This window comes from Ambystoma mexicanum, chromosome 9, assembly GCF_040938575.1.
Source record: "Ambystoma mexicanum isolate Mex_15411 chromosome 9, UKY_AmexF1_1, whole genome shotgun sequence".
Taxonomy (NCBI): domain Eukaryota; kingdom Metazoa; phylum Chordata; class Amphibia; order Caudata; family Ambystomatidae; genus Ambystoma; species Ambystoma mexicanum.
In genome coordinates this window covers 1520214163-1520236489 of record NC_090931.1, presented here as the reverse complement: position 1 = coordinate 1520236489, position 22327 = coordinate 1520214163, and the positions used below count along the sequence as shown (strand labels likewise).

The 22327-nt window shown below is 47.2% G+C and overlaps 1 protein-coding gene across 1 annotated transcript; it reads right to left on the bottom strand.

Annotated features, from left to right (window-relative positions):
- Nucleotides 1-1481: 1481 nt before the first annotated feature.
- LOC138489403 (zinc finger protein 182-like) lies at nucleotides 1482-20369 on the bottom strand. Its single transcript, XM_069617128.1, has 2 exons — nucleotides 20039-20369; nucleotides 1482-6036 (listed from the first exon to the last, which is right to left on the bottom strand). The coding sequence occupies exon 2, from the start codon at nucleotides 5509-5511 to the stop codon at nucleotides 4372-4374; it is 1140 nt and encodes a 379-aa protein (XP_069473229.1). The 5' UTR covers nucleotides 5512-6036; nucleotides 20039-20369; the 3' UTR covers nucleotides 1482-4371.
- Nucleotides 20370-22327: the final 1958 nt, after the last annotated feature.

Sequence of the window (22327 nt, the reverse complement as noted above, 5' to 3'; positions counted from 1 at the left end):
TCCCCATTGAGCCCATTCGGGAATGCCCCATTCCCCATTGGGCTCAATGGGGAATTTTCGCGCTCTTACCGCCGGCGGTAATAGCGCAAATTTTCAGCGGATTTCCCCCCAGCTCAGAGCTGGGGCGAAACCCGCCGAAGCCCTGATTCGGCAGACCCTTAAATTCGGTGGTAATAGCGCGACTGCCGGATTTAAGGGTTACCGCCGAAGTCGTAATGAGGCCCAATGTGTTGAGTGTCTGACAATGGAATTTCCGAGCCTCTCATGGAACTGAAACATCAATTGCACTGATGATACTGTCTCCTGGATGGCCTAGTTTCTCGGACCATGAACTGCTAGAGTAGCCTCATATGGCTTTCAGGCACCATCGGAGTAACTTACTTGTGGTGTGCCCCTAATGTGTACACAAGACCACTTTTTGACCTCCTGGATAGTGCCAGAATAGGATATACTAACTATGCCGACGATACCCAGGTGGTCTTGGAACTAACTGGGAATAATGGTGAAGAAGTGGAAAAAATAAAAAATTGTATGATCTAATCAAAGAATGCATTACTGTTAATTCACTGGCATTGAAAAAGAATAAAACAGAGTTAATAATTGGATGCACGAACCAAAGAATGATAAAACTAGATGACAGGTATGCTCAGTTCAAAATGTCAAACTGTACCATATAAGTAGGTACGTGTGTAAAGACCTTGGGGGTCTACTTAGACTCCGGCCGTACCATGGTAAAACACGTACAACAGACTAAAGCTGCATGTCTTATCTTATGTTATCTTAATGATATTTGTAGAGTGCAGCATAAGCCCAGAGGCATCTTGGCGCTAACAAGAGGCACGGATCAAGATAGAAGATTAAAACAGAAAAGTCTTCAAAGCACAGTGGAATGCGATATGAGACTTCATGCTGCGCAGTGCACATGGCAATTGCTTCCAAGCTTTAGCAGCAGCCACTGAGAAGGCACAGCCCCCCGTGCATGTAAGCCTGAACCTGGGAGATTACAAAGTCTGAGATGCTGGGACCCAAGAGGCCCGGTAGGAATGTACAGAGCAAATTTGCTTTGAAGAAACTCAGCGAATAAACCATAGATACACAGTGGGGGTCATTACGAGTTTGGAGGTAGCCATGGTGCTAATAGCACCATGGCTGCCTCCAAACCCGTGTCCAGGTCAGTGGTGTCAGAATGGGGACTTACCGGGACATTCCGACCTAGGCGGACCCGGTAATTCCCCATTCTGAATGCCATTCCCCATTCCCATTCGAGCCCCCATAGGGCTCAATGGGAATGGGGAAGGAGCTAATAACGGGCCCGCAAATAGCGGGCCCGTTATTAGCTCCCTGATCCCTTAGCGGGTCCCGCTAAGGGCGGCTGGCAAAACCAGCCGGCCCTAGTCGGACCCGCTAAGGGACCTCGGAATACGGCGGTAGGGGGTTAACGGCACTGGCATCCTTACCGGTGCCGTTAACCCCCTACCGCCGTACTCGGAATGACCCCCAGTGTCTTAAACCTGATGTGTTGCTCAACAGGCAGCCAGAGAAGCTGTCGTAACAATGGGGTCATATGAGCCCCCCAGGGCGGATGTAGAATAGCCCTGGCAGCGCATTCGGCAAAAGCTGGATATGACACAAAGGGTATTGCAGAAGAGCCAAATAAAGAGCATTGCAGTAATAGATGTTAATGATAACTAATGCTGACACAACCGGTGCATGGAGCTTAGCCGGGATATATGGAAGAAACGTATGTAACATTCGTAGCTTGAAATGGGCCCTTTGAACCACAGAAGAGACCTGGTTGGCCACAGACAGAGACGCCAACAACTTGACACCCAGGTTTTTGACAGATGAAACAGGCTGGGGGAATGGGCCAAGACTCACTGGCCAGAACTCAAGGGTCCAATAGAGAGATGGCGAGATGGAACCCACCACCAGCACCTCAGTTTTTCCACCGTTGAGTATGACAACATGTGCTTATACAACCAAGATGATCAGGCAGATTAAACCTTACCTATCTGCAAAAAGTATCTCTGCAGTGGGTACATCCTTAGTAAACTCAAGACTTGACTACTATAATAGTCTTCTGGCCGGAACTACAAAACGTTATGTAAAAACTCTTCAGATAGCACAGAATGGTGCTGTTAGAGCCATATATGGGCTAGCCAAGAATTAACGTATAACATGTCAGTGACACCGCGCATTAATCATAAAATCCTTACACTCACACACAAGTGTGTACATGTCACTGCACCCGCATACTTAAAACAGTGCCTGAAGAAGACTGTACACGCATGCCTTCTTTGATCAAATTCGCATGCAAATCTAATAGTACCCCATTTAAATTTGAAAACATTTGGAGGCACTTGTTTTGATGTTTGTGCACACAATCTTTGGAACTCCATAAAATCAGAAATAAAAACATTCCAAAATGTGTGGTTTTTAAAAAAGCAATAAAAACCCTTTTGTTCAACTCCCAGGACTAGAACAGTTACATGTGTGATTGCCAGTTATTGGCCCCACTCTCATACTAACAGGTTTCCTCTTACTACTGTTTGTACTTTGATAGTTGTGCGCACTGAGACCTACAAGCCTATAAAAAAACAAATAATAATAATGACCTCATGACATTAAAGTTTCATGCAATGACGTCATTTACAACGCACACTGCAGCTATATTGAAAAGGCTGATATCATCGCCTTGATCAAAAAGAGACAAAAATAAAGTAGAATGTCAGAAAAGACTAATTCAAATCTAGTTTAAAGACGCTGCCCTCATTCCGAGTATGGTGGTAGCCATGGCGCTATTTGCGCCATGACTGCCTCCCATACCGGTACCGACTCTGGTTTGGTTAGATGGGGACTTACCGGTCCATTCCGACCTTGGAGGGACCGGTAAGTCCCCATTTACCAAACCATTCCCCATTCCCATTTGAGCCCCCACAGGGCTCGATGGGAATGGGGAAGTAGCTAATAATGGTACTGCAATTTGCGGTACCGTTATTAGCTCTGAAGTCCCTTAACGGGTCCCGTCCTTAACACCTGGTCAGACCAGGCGTTAAGGAAGGGACCCGCTAAGGGACCTCGGAATAGGGTGGTAAGGGATTACCGGCACCGGTGCCCTTACCGGTGCCGGTAATCGCTTACCACCTACGGCGTAATGAGGCCCATAGTAATTTTTATTGTTAATTGAAGTATGTATTTTTATAGAACTTTGATTGGGTATTCTTTTATTTTGTAATCATAGTACTCACATTATTTGCATTGCTACTTGTATCAGTGCATACGCCTCCAGAAATATAGCCATTACAAGAGGAGGCAAATGAGGTAGGCCTTTTAGGCTGCACCTGTGTCATCTTTAGGATTCAGATCACTGCTGGTTTAGTAGTACTGTGGGGCTGAGTAGAAGACTTAGCCACTACTCGTCCCTGTACTCCTACATTGAACTAGTCATTTAATCACACTAGGTTTTAAAAGGGATAACTTATATTTTGCAAACCAGGCTTGCCTGAAATGAGGAGTTAATGATGGTCTGAGGTTACACCACCAAAACGAGGTTGGAAACTTTAACTATCGCTGTTAGGCCTGGCTCTTCAAGCTAGTCAAGAAGGTAAAAAGCTCAGCTTACAAAACAGGATGAAATGCAAGAAATGGGTGCGAGTGTACCATTTGAAGGTAGGGCAACAAAGGCACAGCCGGGCTACAAGAACAATATCCAAACGTGTTGTAGAAGACGGTGAAGCCTTTCGAATGGAGATGGTGCAATCAAAGAGTATGTTTCTTGTGGGTCATGTATGCAGTTGAATTATCATTTCAGTTTTTATACTGCAACCTTCTGTAGGTCTGGATCGCTTGATGTTGTCTGGTATGTCGTAGAACTGGGATTGTCGACCTAGTTATTTCCAAAGGGAAAGGGGCAGGGAGTACAAGTAAAACAAACACGTTAGGTTCCCTCTTGGGGTGTACACAGAATGGGGGGAAGAGTTTCCCACAGAACCAGGGCCACACTCTGAATGCTCACGGAAAGGAGCAACAGCAGTGAGTCCACAATGGGTGCCAATTGGTGCTCCAGTTGCACAGTTGTGACAGTATATGTTATTTGACAAAACCAGACAATTTGTTAGATGATGGTTTTTTCGATGGAAACTGCTCTTACTTTCCGTGCACCTGTTAATTATTTTCTTTCTGGGTTGATATCTCCAAATGAGGTGGGTTAACACACACAATACATGCCTTGATGGAAATGAACACCGTTCTTACGACGATATAAAGAGCATGGCATTGCACCTGTTAATCTTCCTATTCTCAATGCACAGTTTCTATCTTTGTGATTTTTGGGTCTCTGGATATTTGCTTGTGGCTTCCGTTGTGGGACCATCACCATTTGCAATGGGCTAAAACCTCATCTGGGTTTTTCTGGCTGAAGCTTTGCTGACATTTCCGGCAAAGATGCAACTGTTCTCCAGTGTGTTTACTCTCATGTAAAACCAACCTCCTTTTGTCTCTGAAGCGTGTTTGGCATTGTGAGCATTGAAAAGGTTTTTCTCCAGTATGTTTTCTCTCATGTAGAATCAGATTGCTTTTCTGACCGAATGTTTTTGGGCATTCAGAACATTGATAAAGTTTTTCGCCAGTGTGTATTCTTTCATGCAGAACCAGGCTGGGTTTTTGACTGAATGCTTTTTGGCATTCAGAGCACTGATAAGGTTTTTCTCCAGTGTGTGTTCTCTCATGTACAACCAGATTGCCTTTCTGACTGAAGCGACTGTGACATTTTGAGCACTGATAAGGTTTTTCTCCAGTGTGTCTCCGCTCATGCAGGGTCAGTTTGCTTTTCTCACTGAACCTTTTTTGACATTCAGAACACTGATAAGGTTTTTCTTCAGTGTGTTTTCTTTCATGTTGAGTCAGGTGGCTTTTCTGACGGTATGTGTTTTGACATTCAGAGCACTGATATGCTTTTTCTCCAGTGTGTTTTCGCTCATGTCGAATCAGATCGCTTTGATAACTGAATGTTTTTTGACATTCAGAGCAATGATAAGGTTTTTCTCCAGTGTGTTTTTTCTCATGGAGAACCAAACTGCGTTTGTGACTGAAACTTGATTGACATTCAGAACACTGATAAGGCTTTTCTCCTGTGTGTCTTCTTTGATGCAGAACCAGACTGTGTTGGTGACGGAAACCTGTTTGACATTCCGAGCACTGATAAGGTTTCTCTCCAGTGTGTGTTCTCTCATGTCGAACTAGATTGCCTTTATTACTGAAACATGCTTCACATTCAGAGCACTGATATGGTTTTTCTCCAGTGTGTGTTCTCTCATGTTGAAACAGACCGGCCTTGCGACTGAAGCAGGCTTGGCATTCAGAGCACCGATAAGGTTTTTCTCCAGTGTGTGTGCGCTCATGTACAGTTAGATGTGCTTTCCACCGGAATCCTTTCTCACATTTTGGGCACTGGTACACTTTTTCTGGGGCTTTGCTTTCTCCAGGTGGGGTTTTGTTGAGGAAATTTTCCATGAGAAATGCTAAACTGATCCCAGGGACAGGATATGACTATATCCTGCTCAATATGTATCTCCCAAGGAGCCCTTCCTTATACTTCCGTATTGCATAATGGAACTTCATTCTGAAGTTAACGTATGTTCATCTCTATGGGTTCTGCCAGTTTCTTAAACAGTCCAGTTTTCATGTAGACCATCTACTGCGTAGGCATCTCCTGTGAAGAATCGGGCTGATTTCATGACGATTGATTTTCTACCAAATACCACAAATATAAAGTTACTTTGCTTTGTTTACTTTTGAAAAGCATTTAATTCCCCTGGAAATGCTTGCGCTTGGTGATACGTAATGCTGAGAGAGCAGAAACCGCTTTCAGAATCCATAGCTTTATAGCTGTAGAGTTCTTGACCTAAAAGTCTTCTTGAAATAGTTTGAATTTGAGATCTCTGGGACATCTTCACGTTATTCCAAGTAGAGCAGTTACTTCTGCTAATTTTTCAGAGAACACATTAGCACATTGTTTCTTCTTTTTGTTTCAGTCACCTGTGGAAGTAAAATGACAGATTATATGTCAACATGTTAAAAAGCATATAGACATACTATGCATTGGCTACTTCAGTGTTCAATGGCAGCAATTTGAGAGGTTTTCTAGCACTCTGTGGACAGAGGTAGTAAAGACCAATAATATTTATAATCTCATTATTGTGTTTTTATAGTGACTCATGCTGGATCCCTCCCACTTTCAATAATAGATAGAACTAAAAAACCATTAGCAGCTCTGGGTCCCATATTCTGCAACACTGTACGCCCCACGCTGCAGACATCATCCAAGTAACCTATATTCAGAAAAAGACCTCAAAATGTGCCTGTTAAAGAAACTCTTCGCTAACTCAAACTGCTAACGGGTCTCTTCTAACAAGAATGGACGATCCACCAACTGTATGGACGCCATCAAGGTTATTTGGGTAGATATGTGGGAAAGTAGACACAAATGCAGCAAAGTGAATAAGAGTTCAGTTATTTAACTCACCCACTCCCATGAGAAGAGGTCCGCTATCTCAGAACCTTCCATTTGCCTGCCTCTCCCGACCACACATGTGCAGTAACAGATACCTCTGTGCTCATTCAAGATCTCTAAACTTTATTTCTGAGACATTACCAAAGAAGAAAGCCAGCGTCAGTGTCTCTCGCAAGACACCTTCCAAGAAGACAGCCAGAATCAGTGCCTCTGCCAAGACAATACCTAATACTAAAACCAGAATCAGTGTCCCTACCCAGACCCCAACCAACAAGAAAAGTAGAGTCAGTGGGCCTCATTACGAGGTTGGAGGTAACACGCCGGTGCCACAACTGTATCCGCTGCCTGAGATCTCAGTACCACCGAGACGTACAAGTCCCGGCGGGCCAAGATCTCAGGCGGTGGAAATCATAAGTCCCCTTGCCAATAGATTCAAATACGACTCTATGGGAGTGGAGACAGATGCACCGGCACTGTTGCTAATGGTGCCGGTGCTTCTATGAAAACTGTAACTACCAGGGACGCTGCACCTGGCAAGTTAGACCCTGCCAAGTGCAGGCACAGTTATAGTCTGCTGGTCCGGGAATTTTGCTGGTACGTTACTACCGGCACCCTTAATTCCGGACCGGCAGACTTGGAATCAGGCCCAGTGTCTCTGGCAGGAAACCTGAATACGAAAGCCAGAATGAGTGTCTGTATCAAGACACTACCCAACAAGAAAGCCAGATTCAGGGCCTCTGCCAATACACTACCAAAGAAGAAAGCCAGAATAAGTGTCTCCAGCAAGACACTTCCTTATACGAAGGCCCAAATCAGTGACTCTACGAAGACCATACCTAACAAGAAAGCCAGAGTCAGGGCCTCTGCCAATACACTACCAAAGAAGAAAGCCAGAATAAGTGTCTCCAACAAGACACTTGCTTATACGAAGGCCCAAATCAGTGACTCTACGAAGACCATACCTAACAAGAAAGCCAGAGTCAGGGCCTCTGCCAATACACTACCAAAGAAGAAAGCCAGAATAAGTGTCTCCAACAAGACACTTCCTTATACGAAGGCCCAAATCAGTGACTCTACGAAGACCATACCTAACAAGAAAGCCAGAGTCAGGGCCTCTGCCAATACACTACCAAAGAAGAAAGCCAGAATAAGTGTCTCCAACAAGACACTTCCTTATCCGAAGGCCCAAATCAGTGACTCTACGAAGACCATACCTAACAAGAAAGCCAGAGTCAGCCTCTCTGCCAAGACACTACCTAATACAAGAACCAGAATTCAAGTCTTCTGATGAATTAAACACAGCTTAGGCTGCTACAAGTTTGTGTAATGCTATAGAAATCTGTAGACTCCAGCTTTTATCATTGTGTTCATTACTTCAGTGAACAAGTTTCCACTTCTATCCTGTCCTGGTATTCCTTAGGAAAATGACAGAATAATAATACAGAAATCATGGATATCCAGGCACCCATTGGCCGCTCTAGTGCCGAGAGACATCCCCATGGCACAATGTCCATAGATATAGAAAAGGCATTTGACTGCAGTGGAGAGGGCGTATTTACAACAAGCCCTGCTCCGACTCTGTTTGATGGGGGGACATTCAGAATTATTTATCAGATATAGTGCACTCCCCGAGAGCAAGAAACTAGAATTAGCCACAGAACTAGGCAGGGATTCTCTCTATCCCCGCTGCTTTTTGCAGTTCCTCTCAGATTGTCAAATAGGAAGGCATTTCTGGGTACAAACAACTAGGAATTTAAAATTCGACTATGCATCAATTATAAGATTATTAAAACAGCTTAGAGCACTAACACAGATCTGCATCATTCTGGGTCTTTTTGGGGCTTTTAAATCAATCATTACAACACGGAAACTATGGCATGAAATTCTGATTACCACATTGGTATCCTTTACAGAAAACAGGAAAATACCTAGGACTGATAGTGCAGAAGACCCAAACACTACCTATTAAGTGAACTTTCATGCAATACTGAAAGAAAATGAGTAACTACTAGCTAGATATACTGCCCTCCCCCATTCCTATAGTGGGAAGAATTATCATAAGATTAACATTCTCCTCAAACTGTTATATATGTTCTCAAAATGTACCTATGCATATTCCTACTGACGTCTTTAAGCAACTGAACTAAAAAAGGAAGACACTTCATGTGGTCAGGGAAGCAAACCTTGTGGAGCTCTGATTATATGCACCCAACCAATAAATAAAGGGCTCTTTCATTCCTTGCCTTTAGAAGGGATCATTGGACAGGCGTGAGCCTTCGCCTAGAACGATCCCATAGAAATGTGAACCTTTTGGGTTTTTCCACACTAGAGTATTACTAGCTAAAGAGTCCCCAGAAAGGCATCAAGTTAGGAATGTACCCCAAGATGTATGAAGACACTGCAACCACCACCTCCCCTGCTCCCTCCCAGCCCCTCTACTCAGCTCTGGCTTCTCATTTCACCACTATAACCCAGGACATCCTGTCCTCACTTTCCCCTGCCTCTCTCTCTCCCTCTATCTCTCTCATGCCTCCTATGGCTGCCTCTCCCCCTCCTCTGCTTCTTTCCTCCCTCTCTTCGGTAACACCCAATGATGTTTCTAGACAAGTCCAATCTATGAAAGTGGCTCCCAAACAGGTGCTCCCCTTCTCTTCTAGAACTATCAAGGACCACATTGCTTCCCTTGCTCCAGCCTTGGCCAATTTCTGTAATCACTCCTTCGTCACTGGATCTTTCCCCTCCCTCTTCAAGCACTCCCTTGTGCAGCCTCTTCTAAAAAAAGCATTTTGCCTATCTCTCCTGTCTGGCAAACTATCGCCCGATCTCCATCACTCCTTTCCTGGGCAAACTCCTGGAAAAGCTGGCCATCTACCAACTAACCCTCCACACTGGATCTGCTGGTTGTCTCCATGTCCATCGGTCTGGCTTCAGAGCAGCCGAAGGCACGGAAACTGCTCTTCTGAACACCCATGAAGGTCTGCTCTCTAACCTTTACTCCAGTGCTCCTGCTGTCCTCATCTTCCTTAACCTTTCCTCTGCCTTTGACATGGTCACCACGCCATCCTGATGAACCGACTCCGCAAGAACCTAAGCATCATGGTTCAGGCTCTGGCGTGGTGGACATGCTTCCTCTTGGACGAACCGTCCCAGGTCCAACTTGGGTCCTTTCTCTCTACCACCTCTCTCAAATTGTGGTGTCCCGCAGGGCTCTACCCTCTCTACCTGGCTCTTCAATGTCTACTTGGCCCCTTTGGTCCTCCTGATTTCCACCTTCTCTTCTAACTGCCAGTATTATGCAGATGACATCCAGAGCTCTCCTTTAGGCTTCCATCAGCCTACTATCCTTCCTAGCTCATTCCTGACCATCTATTCGCGATTCAGGAATGGTGCGCCTCTAATGATAAATGCCACAATGCCAGTAAGACTGAGATTTTTCTCATTGGGCACCCTGCTCCTGCTTTCCCACTCGTACTCTGGCTGCCTTCATTGGGCCCTCTACCCTTGCTCTCCTCGAAGGCTAAAATCCTTTGGGTCATCTTCGCTTCACCCTCTCCTTCTCACCTCACATCACAGACATTGCGAAGAAGGACTACTTCCAGCTGCACCTCCTCGGAGGTTTTCTACCCTTTTCTCAACTTCCCCCAGAAGAATACTGTCTCCAGAGCTCTGGTTCTCTCCAGGCTGGACTACTACAACAGCCTCTTTCTCAATCTGCCTAACTCTACTCTTCGCCCTCTTCAACTAATCCATAACAGGACTGCACGACTTATCCTATCTCTCCAGCCCTGAAATCTCTGCACTGGCTCCCGGTGGCTGCAAGAATCAAGTTTAAGGCCCTTTGCATCGTCCACAAGGCTTTGCTCAGCTACCTCGAACTCTCTGTGGGTCAGACACTTGTCCAAGCAGAGAGTGGGAGTTAAATCTCATTCCTCTGCAGGTGCCTCCCTCTGGAACGGCCTCCCAAACCCCTCTCAAACTTGAGCCAGACCACCTGAAGTTACCGGAACCTGCTCAAGACCTTCCTTTTCTCCTCTGCCTTCTCGCTCCCTCTTCCTTGCTAACCTTGATATGATGTGGCATTTATGATATGATATGGCATTTATAACGCGCCTATACACAAGTTTTACAAGGCGCAGCAAGGAAGGGGAACAGAGGGAAGACAGATACAACGATCTTACTAGGCCAGGTGACATTGAGATTGCGCAAGTGCAGGGGAGGGGGGAAGGGGAAATGTGTGAGGGGGAAGAGGTGGGGAAGTGCAGTACATAGGATAACAGTAAATAAATAAAAACAATAAATAAGAACAATAAGAAGTGCAGCCAGCTGGTGGATGGTGCAAGGGTAAGTGCAGACATCAGGTGTCAAGTGCTGCGAGGGGGCTGTAGGGATACAGAAACAGCCCCAATTGCAAGGGTTGCCCGGGGGGGCAGTGCAGGTGTGCAACTGGCGGGAGGGGACTTGGGCCCGAGAACACAGGGTAGCCAGGTGACAGTGCAGTTTCAGTTTCAGCCAGGAGTTCAGCAGGGGAGAGGAGGAGAGAAAGCAGAAGCAAAGAAGAAGGTCTTGAGTTGCTTCCGGGACCGGAGATGGTTCTCCCCAATTTTCAGAGAGGCAAGGGGGGTGTTCCAGGGGGAGGCCCCAGTCGAAGAAAGCGATCTACCACCAACTCGTTGCTTGAAGAAGTGGCTGACCCTGAGGGAGTTGGAGGCGGATGAGCGAAGTTCTCGAGAAGGAAGATATTTAGGAAGAGAGAGTTGAAGGTATTGAGGCCCCAGACCCCAGAAGGCCTTGTGAACGACGCAGAGGGTTCTGAACTTAATCCTCACAGCCACTGGGAGCCAGTGCAGAGATTTCAGTCATGGAGAGATATGATCCCTGGGCTTGAAGCCAAGGACAACTCTCGCAGTCCTGTTCTGGATGAGTTGCAGGGGGCGGAGGGTAGAGGCAGGCAGATTTAGAAAGAGGCTGTAAGCTTTTCAGCTACCAGAAAAGGTGTGTTACATTGTGACGGTCCACACTCACGATTGGAGAAATTGCAATTGCACATAATTTGTTGCCGCACAAGTGGTAGATATTAGCAGCAATTGGTTCCCTCATTACTAAGAGGGTGGCTTTGAATTTTGTCAGTGACTTGACACAATTCACATTTATTGCATTAGTACATACAAACATGGAGGCAAAGGTCAGCTTCATCTGCATTACACATATACTGCCTGAACCCTTGCTATAGTAGAGTGTGCAGAGCCATAAAGCCATATAGGTCTTTAGGGCGCTGCACACTCTGCGTTAGACCAATGAGTGCATCCTCTCGCTCGTTAGCAGACGTGAGGTCTTGAAGACACTTGGCCCTAGTAGGACATGTACTTGATTGCCAGTATTTTAGCATACACTTTTTGCCAATCAGTCATGCCAGATTGAAGAATCTGTGCATTATAATGGAGACTTTGCCAGTGTCCCCTAGGAGGTACTTGTTTCTGAACCAGGTTTGGTGGGATGTCCATGATTTCAAATAATGTGGTAGCTAATGCTGTCCAGAAGGCATTAACCCGAGGACAGGCACAATACATGTGCATGAATCTGGCCGCCCCACCATGACACTTGGGGCATTCCCTGTGTACATTTGGGAATATTCGTGCCATTCTGGCCGGCGTGTAATGCAATCTATTCAGTACTTTACATTATATCAAGAGAAATCGGGCATTGAGCAAGACCTCCTTCATTAGCTGACAGAATCTCCTCCAGCTCTCGTCTGTCATCTCACGACTCACAGCTGACTACCATGCGGCCCGTGCACTACTAGTCATGGTCTGCCCTTGCTGCACCAAACTGTACAACGCTGAGACTGTCCTACAGCTCTCAAAGTCTTTTAAGATAAAATCAATACATTGGTGGGATTCCGGCTTGTTCGGAAAGAATGCCCCCAGTTTCCTACATGCCGCCCTCATGCAGTGATAGCGGACACGGTTTCTCCCCCCGGTTTATGCGCGAAGTCTTCTAGCGTCCCAAAGTGTCCCTCTGGAAACATGTCTCCCATTGCTATTACTCCTTCCCTAACCCACTGACCTCTGATCTCCTTGTCCACTGCCGGTTGCAGGTCAGGGAAGTCCCAAATGTGTAGTTGTCTATTATAAGGCGTCCAGATGTCCAACCTTCTAAATATCTGTGACCAGGCATTGACTGTGATCCTAACCAGGTCAAAGGTGCAGAAGTCTAGCCCTTGTCATGGAATTGCAGGTTATATAGGGCTGCATTTCGTCATTTTGACATCTACATGTGGTGCCTTGTGGTCTGTTCTGTACTAGTATGACACAATACTGTGCTTGGGCCACTACGTAATACAGCTCAATGTCAGAGGCCACCATGCAGCCCTGAGCAAAGGATGTAGTCCGACATTCCCAGTGCAATATCGCTGCTCCCTGATGCCAGAGTCATATAGACGGGCCTGCGCGGCCAAATAGGCACAATAGTAAAGATATACAGGAGTTTAGGTAATATGACCATCTTGAGAAGAGACAGCTGACCGGGCATTGATATTGCTAGTTCAGACCATCCCTTTAACTTTCCAGATAACTCTGTTAAATATGTGGTCAGATTATGCATATGCACCAAGGCGTAGGTTCTAGCAACCGAGATGGTCGCAGCTGACCACCAGAAATCCATTAGATCTGGCGGGGTAGGAGTTGCCTCCATCAGTGTGAAGAGCTCTGACAGTGTCCAGTTTACTTTACAGGCTGAATATTGTGCAAAGTTCTGAACTTCCTCCAGAACTGGCCTCATATTTACATCTGGATATCAAATATACAACAGTATATCATCTGCATACAGTGATATTACCTCGGGAGACCCCAGCATTGCAGCCCCCGATCATGGCGCGATCAGATTAACTCTGCCAGAGGCCCTAAGCATAATGCATATAGGAGAGGAGACAGGGGGCAACCCAGTCACATACACGTATTGCATTTTATCGGGGCGAGAAGCAACCATTAATTCGGACACTGGCCAGGAGAACGGTATAAAGCAGATTTACATCAAAACTAATGAAGTACAGGCCCAAGCAGAAAGGCCCACAGCACAGTAAATATAGTTCCAGAAGACAGAATCAGATGCTTTCTCTGCATCTAATGTAGTCGTGACTGCTCTTGCGTGTGGATTAATTTGTGACAGTATGCAGAAAAGCCTTTGTAAGTTGTGAACTGTGGATCAAGAGGGGACAAAGCCTGGCTGATCCGGGTGTACTATATTAGTCATGCTTGGTAATAGCCTGCTGGACAGAATTTTCACAATGATCTTTGTGTCAACATTAATAAGTGACAATAGTCTGTTTTAACCTAGTTCCCTCCGGTGGTTTGTTGGGTTTGAGTAATACCATGATGAGGGCCACCCCTAGCGTTGGTGGTAGTACACCCTCGTTGAAAAACCCTTCTCAGACCCCAAGCAGGTATGGTCCAAGACCTGCCTATACTCTTTGTAGAATTTCGGCAATTAGCCAGTCTGTACCCGGAACCTTCCCGAATGGCAGATCCCAGATGGCGCACTCATTTTCATCCACTGTTATTCCTGCTTTAAGGGATATGGCTTCATCCAGTGTCAAGGACGGGAGATCAATCCCACGCAAGTAATGAATCATATCCGGATCTGTATACACATCTACGAATCAGGGTGATTTTCCCGAGGTAGAAATGTTCAAGGGAGAAATGACCGAAGATTATTTGTTCTAAACAATCTTCGGTCATTTCTCTCCTGAACATTCCCAATGTGCCCAAACCCTCTCCCCACAAACCCAACCACACCCCTACCCACACCTCCAACATACCCCCACCCCACCCCCTTACTTACCTTGCCTTCCGTCTCGTTGTGTCCCTGCAACGCCTGTTCCCTTTTACTTCTGTGATCGGGAACCGGCGTCGCAGGGTCCTTTTCTTTTTTCTTTTTTGTCGAGTAGCTGCGGGGGTGTCCTCCGCAACCCCCACTCACCATATACTCTATAGTATGGTGAGTGAGGTGTTGCGGGGGACACCCCTGCAGCCTTTTTGCTTTTTTTTTGGACTGCAGGACAGCTGCGGGGGACACCCCCGCGACCACCGCTCACAGTATAGTAAGTCGGGGTTGGGGGGACACCCCTGCAGCCCTAAACCGAATCCAGATGACCAACCCAACCAAAAGTCCGAACGAAGGTCGAAAATTTGGTGGTACCTTCTTTCAGACTTTTGGTTGGTGAGGTCATTTGGATTCGGTCATTTTGGCCGAAATCCGCATCAACATTAGCACAAAGGGCACTATAGCAGTGAGCAAATGCATCATTTATGCCGCTTCATCCATGACTTTTCCATTAGTTTGAGCCTGTATCTCCCTAATCATTCCCTTAACGCCCATAGTCTTGATCTCACGGGCTAGTGTACAGCCTGGTTGTTCAGCCACACCATATCTGCGAGCCATAACTGGCCTGCTGATATAACGAATCTCTCGCTCAGCTAGCACTCGAAATTCCAGCAATTCACTTTTGATTCTACCCAAGAGTTCGTCCATCTGAGAGATGCCATACTGGTTCTCTAACACCCAGATTCTGACTTCCACAGCTGCCAGCTCCTTCCAAACCTGTTTCAGGATCCCCCCTACCTAAGACAGGGCAATACCCCAGATGTACGCCTTGAAGGATTCCAACAAAGTTGACTAGCTAGACACCAAACCTGTGTTTGTTTCAAAGTTTGTCACAATGTTATCTGTAAGGGCCGACACAAATATGGGATGAAGTAATGTGACTGCCGTCAGTTTCCACTGTGGGCATAGAACATACTCCACATCCAGCCTGAGGGATAATCGGACCACTCCCCGGTTCTAATAGGTGCTTGGCAGGATGTCATACCTGCCCAGAGTTCACAGTAGGGATGCCGACACCAGTCAATAGTCTACTCTTGACATACAGTCATGGAGCGAGGAGTAAAAGTGTTTTCTCCGAATGTCGGATGCACATGTCTCCAGGCAAACTTTAGTTGTTGGGCAGACATGATCTGCCTGATAACTTTCACAGCTGCTGAGTGCGACCTAAACTTCCTCGTCGATCGGTCCTTATGTATGTCTAGCATGGTGTTAAGGTTGCGTGCTCCATATTATCTCAAAGCCGTCCATGACATAGTCACAGGCTTGTGCTAGTTCCATGTAGAAGGAAGGATCATCTACATTGGGGTCTTTACTCCCGCTAAAACTCCCAAACAAGGACATATCTACCTACTGGGTCTATTAGGACCTTCATAAGCCGCAAGTGAATAGAGTGATGTATGATGATAATGACCCCACACGATTGGGAGGAGTAGCACATACGTATCTACTGGGTGTATTAGGTCCTTCATAAGCCGCAAGTGAATAGAGTGATGTATGATGGTAATGACCCCACACGATTGGGAGGAGTAGGACATACGTATCTACTGGGTGTATTAGGTCCTTCATAAGCCGCAAGTGAATAGAGTGATGTATGATGGTAATGACCCCACACGATTGGGAGGAGTAGGACATACGTATCTACTGGGTGTATTAGGTCCTTCATAAGCCGCAAGTGAATAGAGTGATGTATGATGGTAATGACCCCACACGATTGGGAGGAGTAGGACATACGTATCTACTGGGTGTATTAGGTCCTTCATAAGCCGCAAGTGAATAGAGTGATGTATGATGGTAATGACCCAGCACGATTGGGAGGAGTAGGACATACGTATCTACTGGGTGTATTAGGTCCTTCATAAGCCGCAAGTGAATAGAGTGATGTATGATGGTAATGACCCCACACGATTGGGAGGAGTAGGACATACGTATCTACTGGGTGTATTAGGTCCTTCATAAGCCGCAAGTGAATAGAGTGATGTATGATGGTAATGACCCCACACGATTGGGAGGAGTAGGACATACGTATCTACTGGGTGTATTAGGTCCTTCATAAGCCGCAAGTGAATAGAGTGATGTATGATGGTAATGACCCCACACGATTGGGAGGAGTAGGACATACGTATCTACTGGGTGTATTAGGTCCTTCATAAGCCGCAAGTGAATAGAGTGATGTATGATGGTAATGACCCAGCACGATTGGGAGGAGTAGGACATACGTATCTACTGGGTGTATTAGGTCCTTCATAAGCCGCAAGTGAATAGAGTGATGTATGATGGTAATGACCCCACACGATTGGGAGGAGTAGGACATACGTATCTACTGGGTGTATTAGGACCTTCATAAGCCGCAAGTGAATAGAGTGATGTATGATGGTAATGACCCCACACGATTGGGAGGAGTAGGACATACGTATCTACTGGGTGTATTAGGACCTTCATAAGCCGCAAGTGAATAGAGTGATGTATGATGGTAATGACACAGCACGATTGGGAGGAGTAGGACATACGTATCTACTGGGTGTATTAGGACCTTCATAAGCCGCAAGTGAATAGAGGAATGAATGATGGTAATGACACAGCACGATTGGGAGGAGTAGGACATACGTATCTACTGGGTGTATTAGGTCCTTCATAAGCCGCAAGTGAATAGAGGAATGAATGATGGTAATGACACAGCACGATTGCCAGAAGTATGTGGTGTAGAATCTGTTATTTCCCCACTAGAGCTTGGACCGCATGGATTTCTGGTGGCATTATAATTTTGGGATTGCGCCCATCTATGCAGATGACCAGTTTCCTGCCTTTAATCGGTTTGTTGATGCCCCGTACATTCCAGCTGAGGAACAGGCGTGATACTGCCTGGCTAGCTAACAGTGGTGAACGGCGATCAGTATCTTAGCCTATGGGGCTCTGTATAACCTGAGAACAAATGAGGTCGAAGGATAGGACCCTCCGGTCCCCTGCACACTTTACAATGCTGAAAGATCAGGCAATTCCTAGAGATAGAAATTCACACTAATAGATACACAACTAAATAATATTAGAAAATGTAGTGGTTTAATAACATCAATGTCCTCAAAAGAATAAGCATTCCGATGGGAGCGGATGCGTTTCAAGGTAGACACCCCTTCTTCAAGAGCAATATGGACAGGAAAAAACAAAAATAAACAACCTTATCAGATCTGTGTATCACAGCAGGTTAAAAGGCATGTGCTCATGTTTTGGCCTAAGAGACCGTGACCGTTTTGGTGCTGTTTCACATAAGATTCACATCCCGTGTGTAAAAAAACCTATAAACAACTCTGAACCAATTGTATGTGGCAAGGAGGTCAAGCAAAGAGAAAGAGAAGGGTAATAAATCAGTAGCCATAGCATTTGAATGGCATCCAAAAGTCATGCATGTGTTGAAAAGTTAAGAAACCGAAACCCCATCAAAGCATAAAAGGCCTCCTGGCCAACAATAAACACTATTCAATGGATAAAGATAAAAGAGGACATAGCCAAACACAATCCAGACAGAGAAATAAATAGAGACAGTAGTGAAGAACTCTCATTTCAAGTTTATCTCCAGAACGTGAAAGTCCAAGCACAGAAAACTACTGACCTGGTCTAATGCACAATAGTCCACAAGGAGGTAAGGAACAAGGCCCGGTGAGGAACCCCAAGTCAACTAGAATACTACAGGTGGGCAGGACTCTTCAAAGGTAAAGTGCTCTACAAGAGGCATAAGCACACTCTATTAGTCACACAGCGCCCCAAACAAAGATATTGCAAAGTAAAACATTGTTTGCTCTCTCTAGCGAACCACGAGAGATCCAAACAAAAACAAAAACGTATGGGCTCACCCACTCAATGGAGATTCAATGAATACCTCTGACGGCTGCCACTGATGTGTGGTTGCTGCAGGGCACTCTGGCGTGATGCTAGGACGGTGCTGTGTCCTAGACAGCTGCTACTGATGTGTGATTGCCGCAAGGCACTCTGGCGTGATGCTAGGACGGTGCTGTGTCCTAGACAGCTGCTACTGATGTGTGATTGCCGCAAGGCACTCTGGCGTGATGCTAGGACGGTGCTGTGTCCTAGACAGCTGCCACTGATGTGTGGTTGCCGCAGGGCACTCTGGCGTGATGCTAGGACGGTGCTGTGTCCTAGACAGCTGCCACTGATGTGTGGTTGCCGCAGGGCACTCTGGCGTGATGCTAGGACGGTGCTGTGTCCTAGACAGCTGCCACTGATGTGTGGTTGCCGCAGGGCACTCTGGCGTGATGCTAGGACGGTGCTGTGTCCTAGACAGCTGCCACTGATGTGTGGTTGCCGCAGGGCACTCTGGCGTGATGCTAGGACTGTGCTGTGTTCTAGGATGCTAGGACTGTGCTGTGTCCTAGGTAGCTGCCACTGATGTGTGGTTGCCGCAGGGCACTCTGGCGTGATGCTAGGACTGTGCTGTGTCCTAGGATGCTAGGACTGTGCTGTGTCCTAGGTAGCTGCTACTGATGTGTGATTGCCGCAAGGCACTCTGGCGTGATGCTAGGACGGTGCTGTGTCCTAGACAGCTGCCACTGATGTGTGGTTGCCGCAGGGCACTCTGGCGTGATGCTAGGACGGTGCTGTGTCCTAGACAGCTGCCACTGATGTGTGGTTGCCGCAGGGCACTCTGGCGTGATGCTAGGACGGTGCTGTGTCCTAGACAGCTGCTACTGATGTGTGATTGCCGCAAGGCACTCTGGCGTGATGCTAGGACGGTGCTGTGTCCTAGACAGCTGCCACTGATGTGTGGTTGCCGCAGGGCACTCTGGCGTGATGCTAGGACGGTGCTGTGTCCTAGACAGCTGCCACTGATGTGTGGTTGCCGCAGGGCACTCTGGCGTGATGCTAGGACGGTGCTGTGTCCTAGACAGCTGCCACTGATGTGTGGTTGCCGCAGGGCACTCTGGCGTGATGCTAGGACGGTGCTGTGTCCTAGACAGCTGCCACTGATGTGTGGTTGCCGCAGGGCACTCTGGCGTGATGCTAGGACTGTGCTGTGTTCTAGGATGCTAGGACTGTGCTGTGTCCTAGGTAGCTGCCACTGATGTGTGGTTGCCGCAGGGCACTCTGGCGTGATGCTAGGACTGTGCTGTGTCCTAGGATGCTAGGACTGTGCTGTGTCCTAGGTAGCTGCTACTGATGTGTGATTGCCGCAAGGCACTCTGGCGTGATGCTAGGACTGTGCTGTGTGACAGAAGCATTAGGGGCCTGAGGTTCGCTGCTGCCGATGAGAAGCAGCAGGGGCCTGCGGCTCGCCGCTGCCCATAATCACACTCCAGCACACCCCATCATCACTCACCGGATGAGGAGCAGCAGGGACCTGCGGCTTGCCGCTGCCCATAATCACACTCCAGCACACCCCATCATCACTCACCGGATGAGGAGCAGCAGGGGCCTGCGGCTCGCCACTGCCCATAATCACACTCCAGCACACCCCATCATCACTCACCGGATGAGGAGCAGCAGGGACTTGCGGCTTGCCGCTGCCCATAATCACACTCCAGCACACCCCATCATCACTCACCGGCACACCCCATCATCACTCACCGGATGAGGAGCAGCAGGGACCTGCGGCTTGCCGCTGCCCATAATCACACTCCAGCACACCCCATCATCACTTACCGGATGAGAAGCAGCAGGGGCCCCCGGATGAGAAGCAGCAGGGGCCACGGCTCGCGCCACTGCCGATGAAAGTTCACTTCTATGCTGTTTCTGAGCAGAAGGTGAGGTTCAGCCATCAGATTCCAGGCAACACACCTGTCACTATCTGCGGAACTGCGCATGCGCATAAAACAGACACTGGGGCACCAGAACAGAAACCCGGCTACCAGTGTAACCAATCTTGTCCTAGTGCACGGCAGGAGACACGACAACCGAGCGTGCTATGAGACAACACAAAGTTCCTTCCCGGAATACAAATCAGCCCTGGAGAACCTTGCTGCAAAGTGTGCGCATGCCCAGCCCAAAGACACCGCTCTCCGGGGCATGCGCAGAAGCACCAAAGCAGGGTACATGCCTGAAATGCAGGTGCTAAGCAGCAATCCTGGCCTAGTGCAGAGCATGAGACAGCGAACAGCCGAGCATGCGCAGAGGCAACACAAAGTCCCCAGGACGGCTCGGAGAACCGCGCTGCAAAATGTGCGCATGCCCAGATCCAAGAGAAGCTCTCACAGCATGCGCAGAAGCACCAGATAGTCCGCAAGCCAGAAATGCAGCTATAAATACAGCCAAATCTCGCCTAGACACACCACGACACACTACAAACATGAGCATGCGCAGAGGCAACACAAAGCCCCCAGAACACGAATCAGCCCCTGAGAACTCGCTGCAAAATATACGCATGCCCAGATCCAAGGGACCTTCCAAGGCATGCGCAGAAGCACCAAACCAGGCCGTAGGCCAGAAATGCAGCTATAAATACGGCCAATTCTCGCCTAGTGCACAGCACGAGATACTACACACCCGAGCATGTGCAAAGGCAACACAAAGCCCCAGGCACCATATCACAAATCAGCCACACAGCTGCCTTGCTGCAAAGTGTGCCCAGATCCAAGACACTACTCTACAGGGCATGCGCAGAAGCACCAAACCAGGGCATTAGAACAGAAATATAGCTGCAGAGAAGCCAGTAGCATCTACACGTTTCCAGAACGTGTTTGTTTTTTATCGCACATTTTATTCAAATGTATGATAGAGTAACAGCAATGAAGATACATTTAGTCTAAATAACACAAATTCAAATGGAGGTGTTGCAAACATGGCAACATTTTGAAGCATGACTTGAAGCATGACTGCCCGGCCTAGCCACCTTAAAACCACCCTAAAACCAACCTATCCCAGAACTCTAACCCTATACATTCACTTAGTCCCTCTAATCAGGTTAATTCTGAACAAATACAAGACCACCACCTAACTACAAATACCAAAACCACTGCGAGTCCCCAAATCAAGGGATCCTCAATCAATGCCAGATCATTAGGTGCTCACTCAACAGAAATTGCAGACCTGATCCTAAAAGAAGACCTCGACCTCCTTGCCATTACGGAGACTTGGTTACATCCAGCAGCAAGCCCAATGCTCATGCTGGCAGTCCCAGACAACTACTCCATCTTGAGACAAGACCGACCCAATTCCAGAGGTGGGGGTGTTGCAATTATACATAAATGGAGTCTGACCATGAAAAATGTAACCACTATCAACGCCCTCTCTTGCGAACTACTTTCAGTTAATGTCCCTCTTACCAATGCCCAAACTGTCAATAGCCACGTGATCTATCGCCCTCCAGGCCCAATAGGTACCTTTGATGAGGACATTAACACTATTCTATCTAGCAACCTTAAAAGCTCCACCCAGGTACTCACCCTAGGGGACTACAATATGGGCTTCAACGACCCGGAAGATCCAATTGCCAGTACTACACTTAATACCCTCTCCCAATTAGGATTTACCCAAAGATGTATGGTACCCACACATGCCAAGGGCAGAATACTCGATTGGGTAGCAGACCATAACTGCCTAGCTAACATCACTGACATCTCACCATTAGCTTGGACTGACCACTATTTGGTATCGTTCATGCTATCGACCATCCAACCCCCACCCCTACCGATCAGCAGGGCCCCACCCACACTCACGAGAAACAAGAAGAATATCACTGTGGAGAGACTTATCCCAAACCTACTCCCCACACTCAACACACTCCCTGACAACGTGAATCCAGAGACTCTGGTCGAAGAATATAACAAAATCATGTCCACCTCGTTGGATCTAATCGCCCCCCTCAAACTTAGACCAAGTAAGCCCAAAACCCATCTGAATAAATGGTACACACCATTCCTTAAAAGTTTAAGACAGCGGAAAAGAAACTGCGGAGCCACCTGGAAAAATCTCCCCTCAGTAGCTAACAAACTT

Bases quoted from the DNA above. Each gene is read 5' to 3' on its own strand.
- LOC138489403 (XM_069617128.1), bottom strand. From the start codon at position 5,511: ATGGAAAATTTCCTCAACAAAACCCCACCTGGAGAAAGCAAAGCCCCA.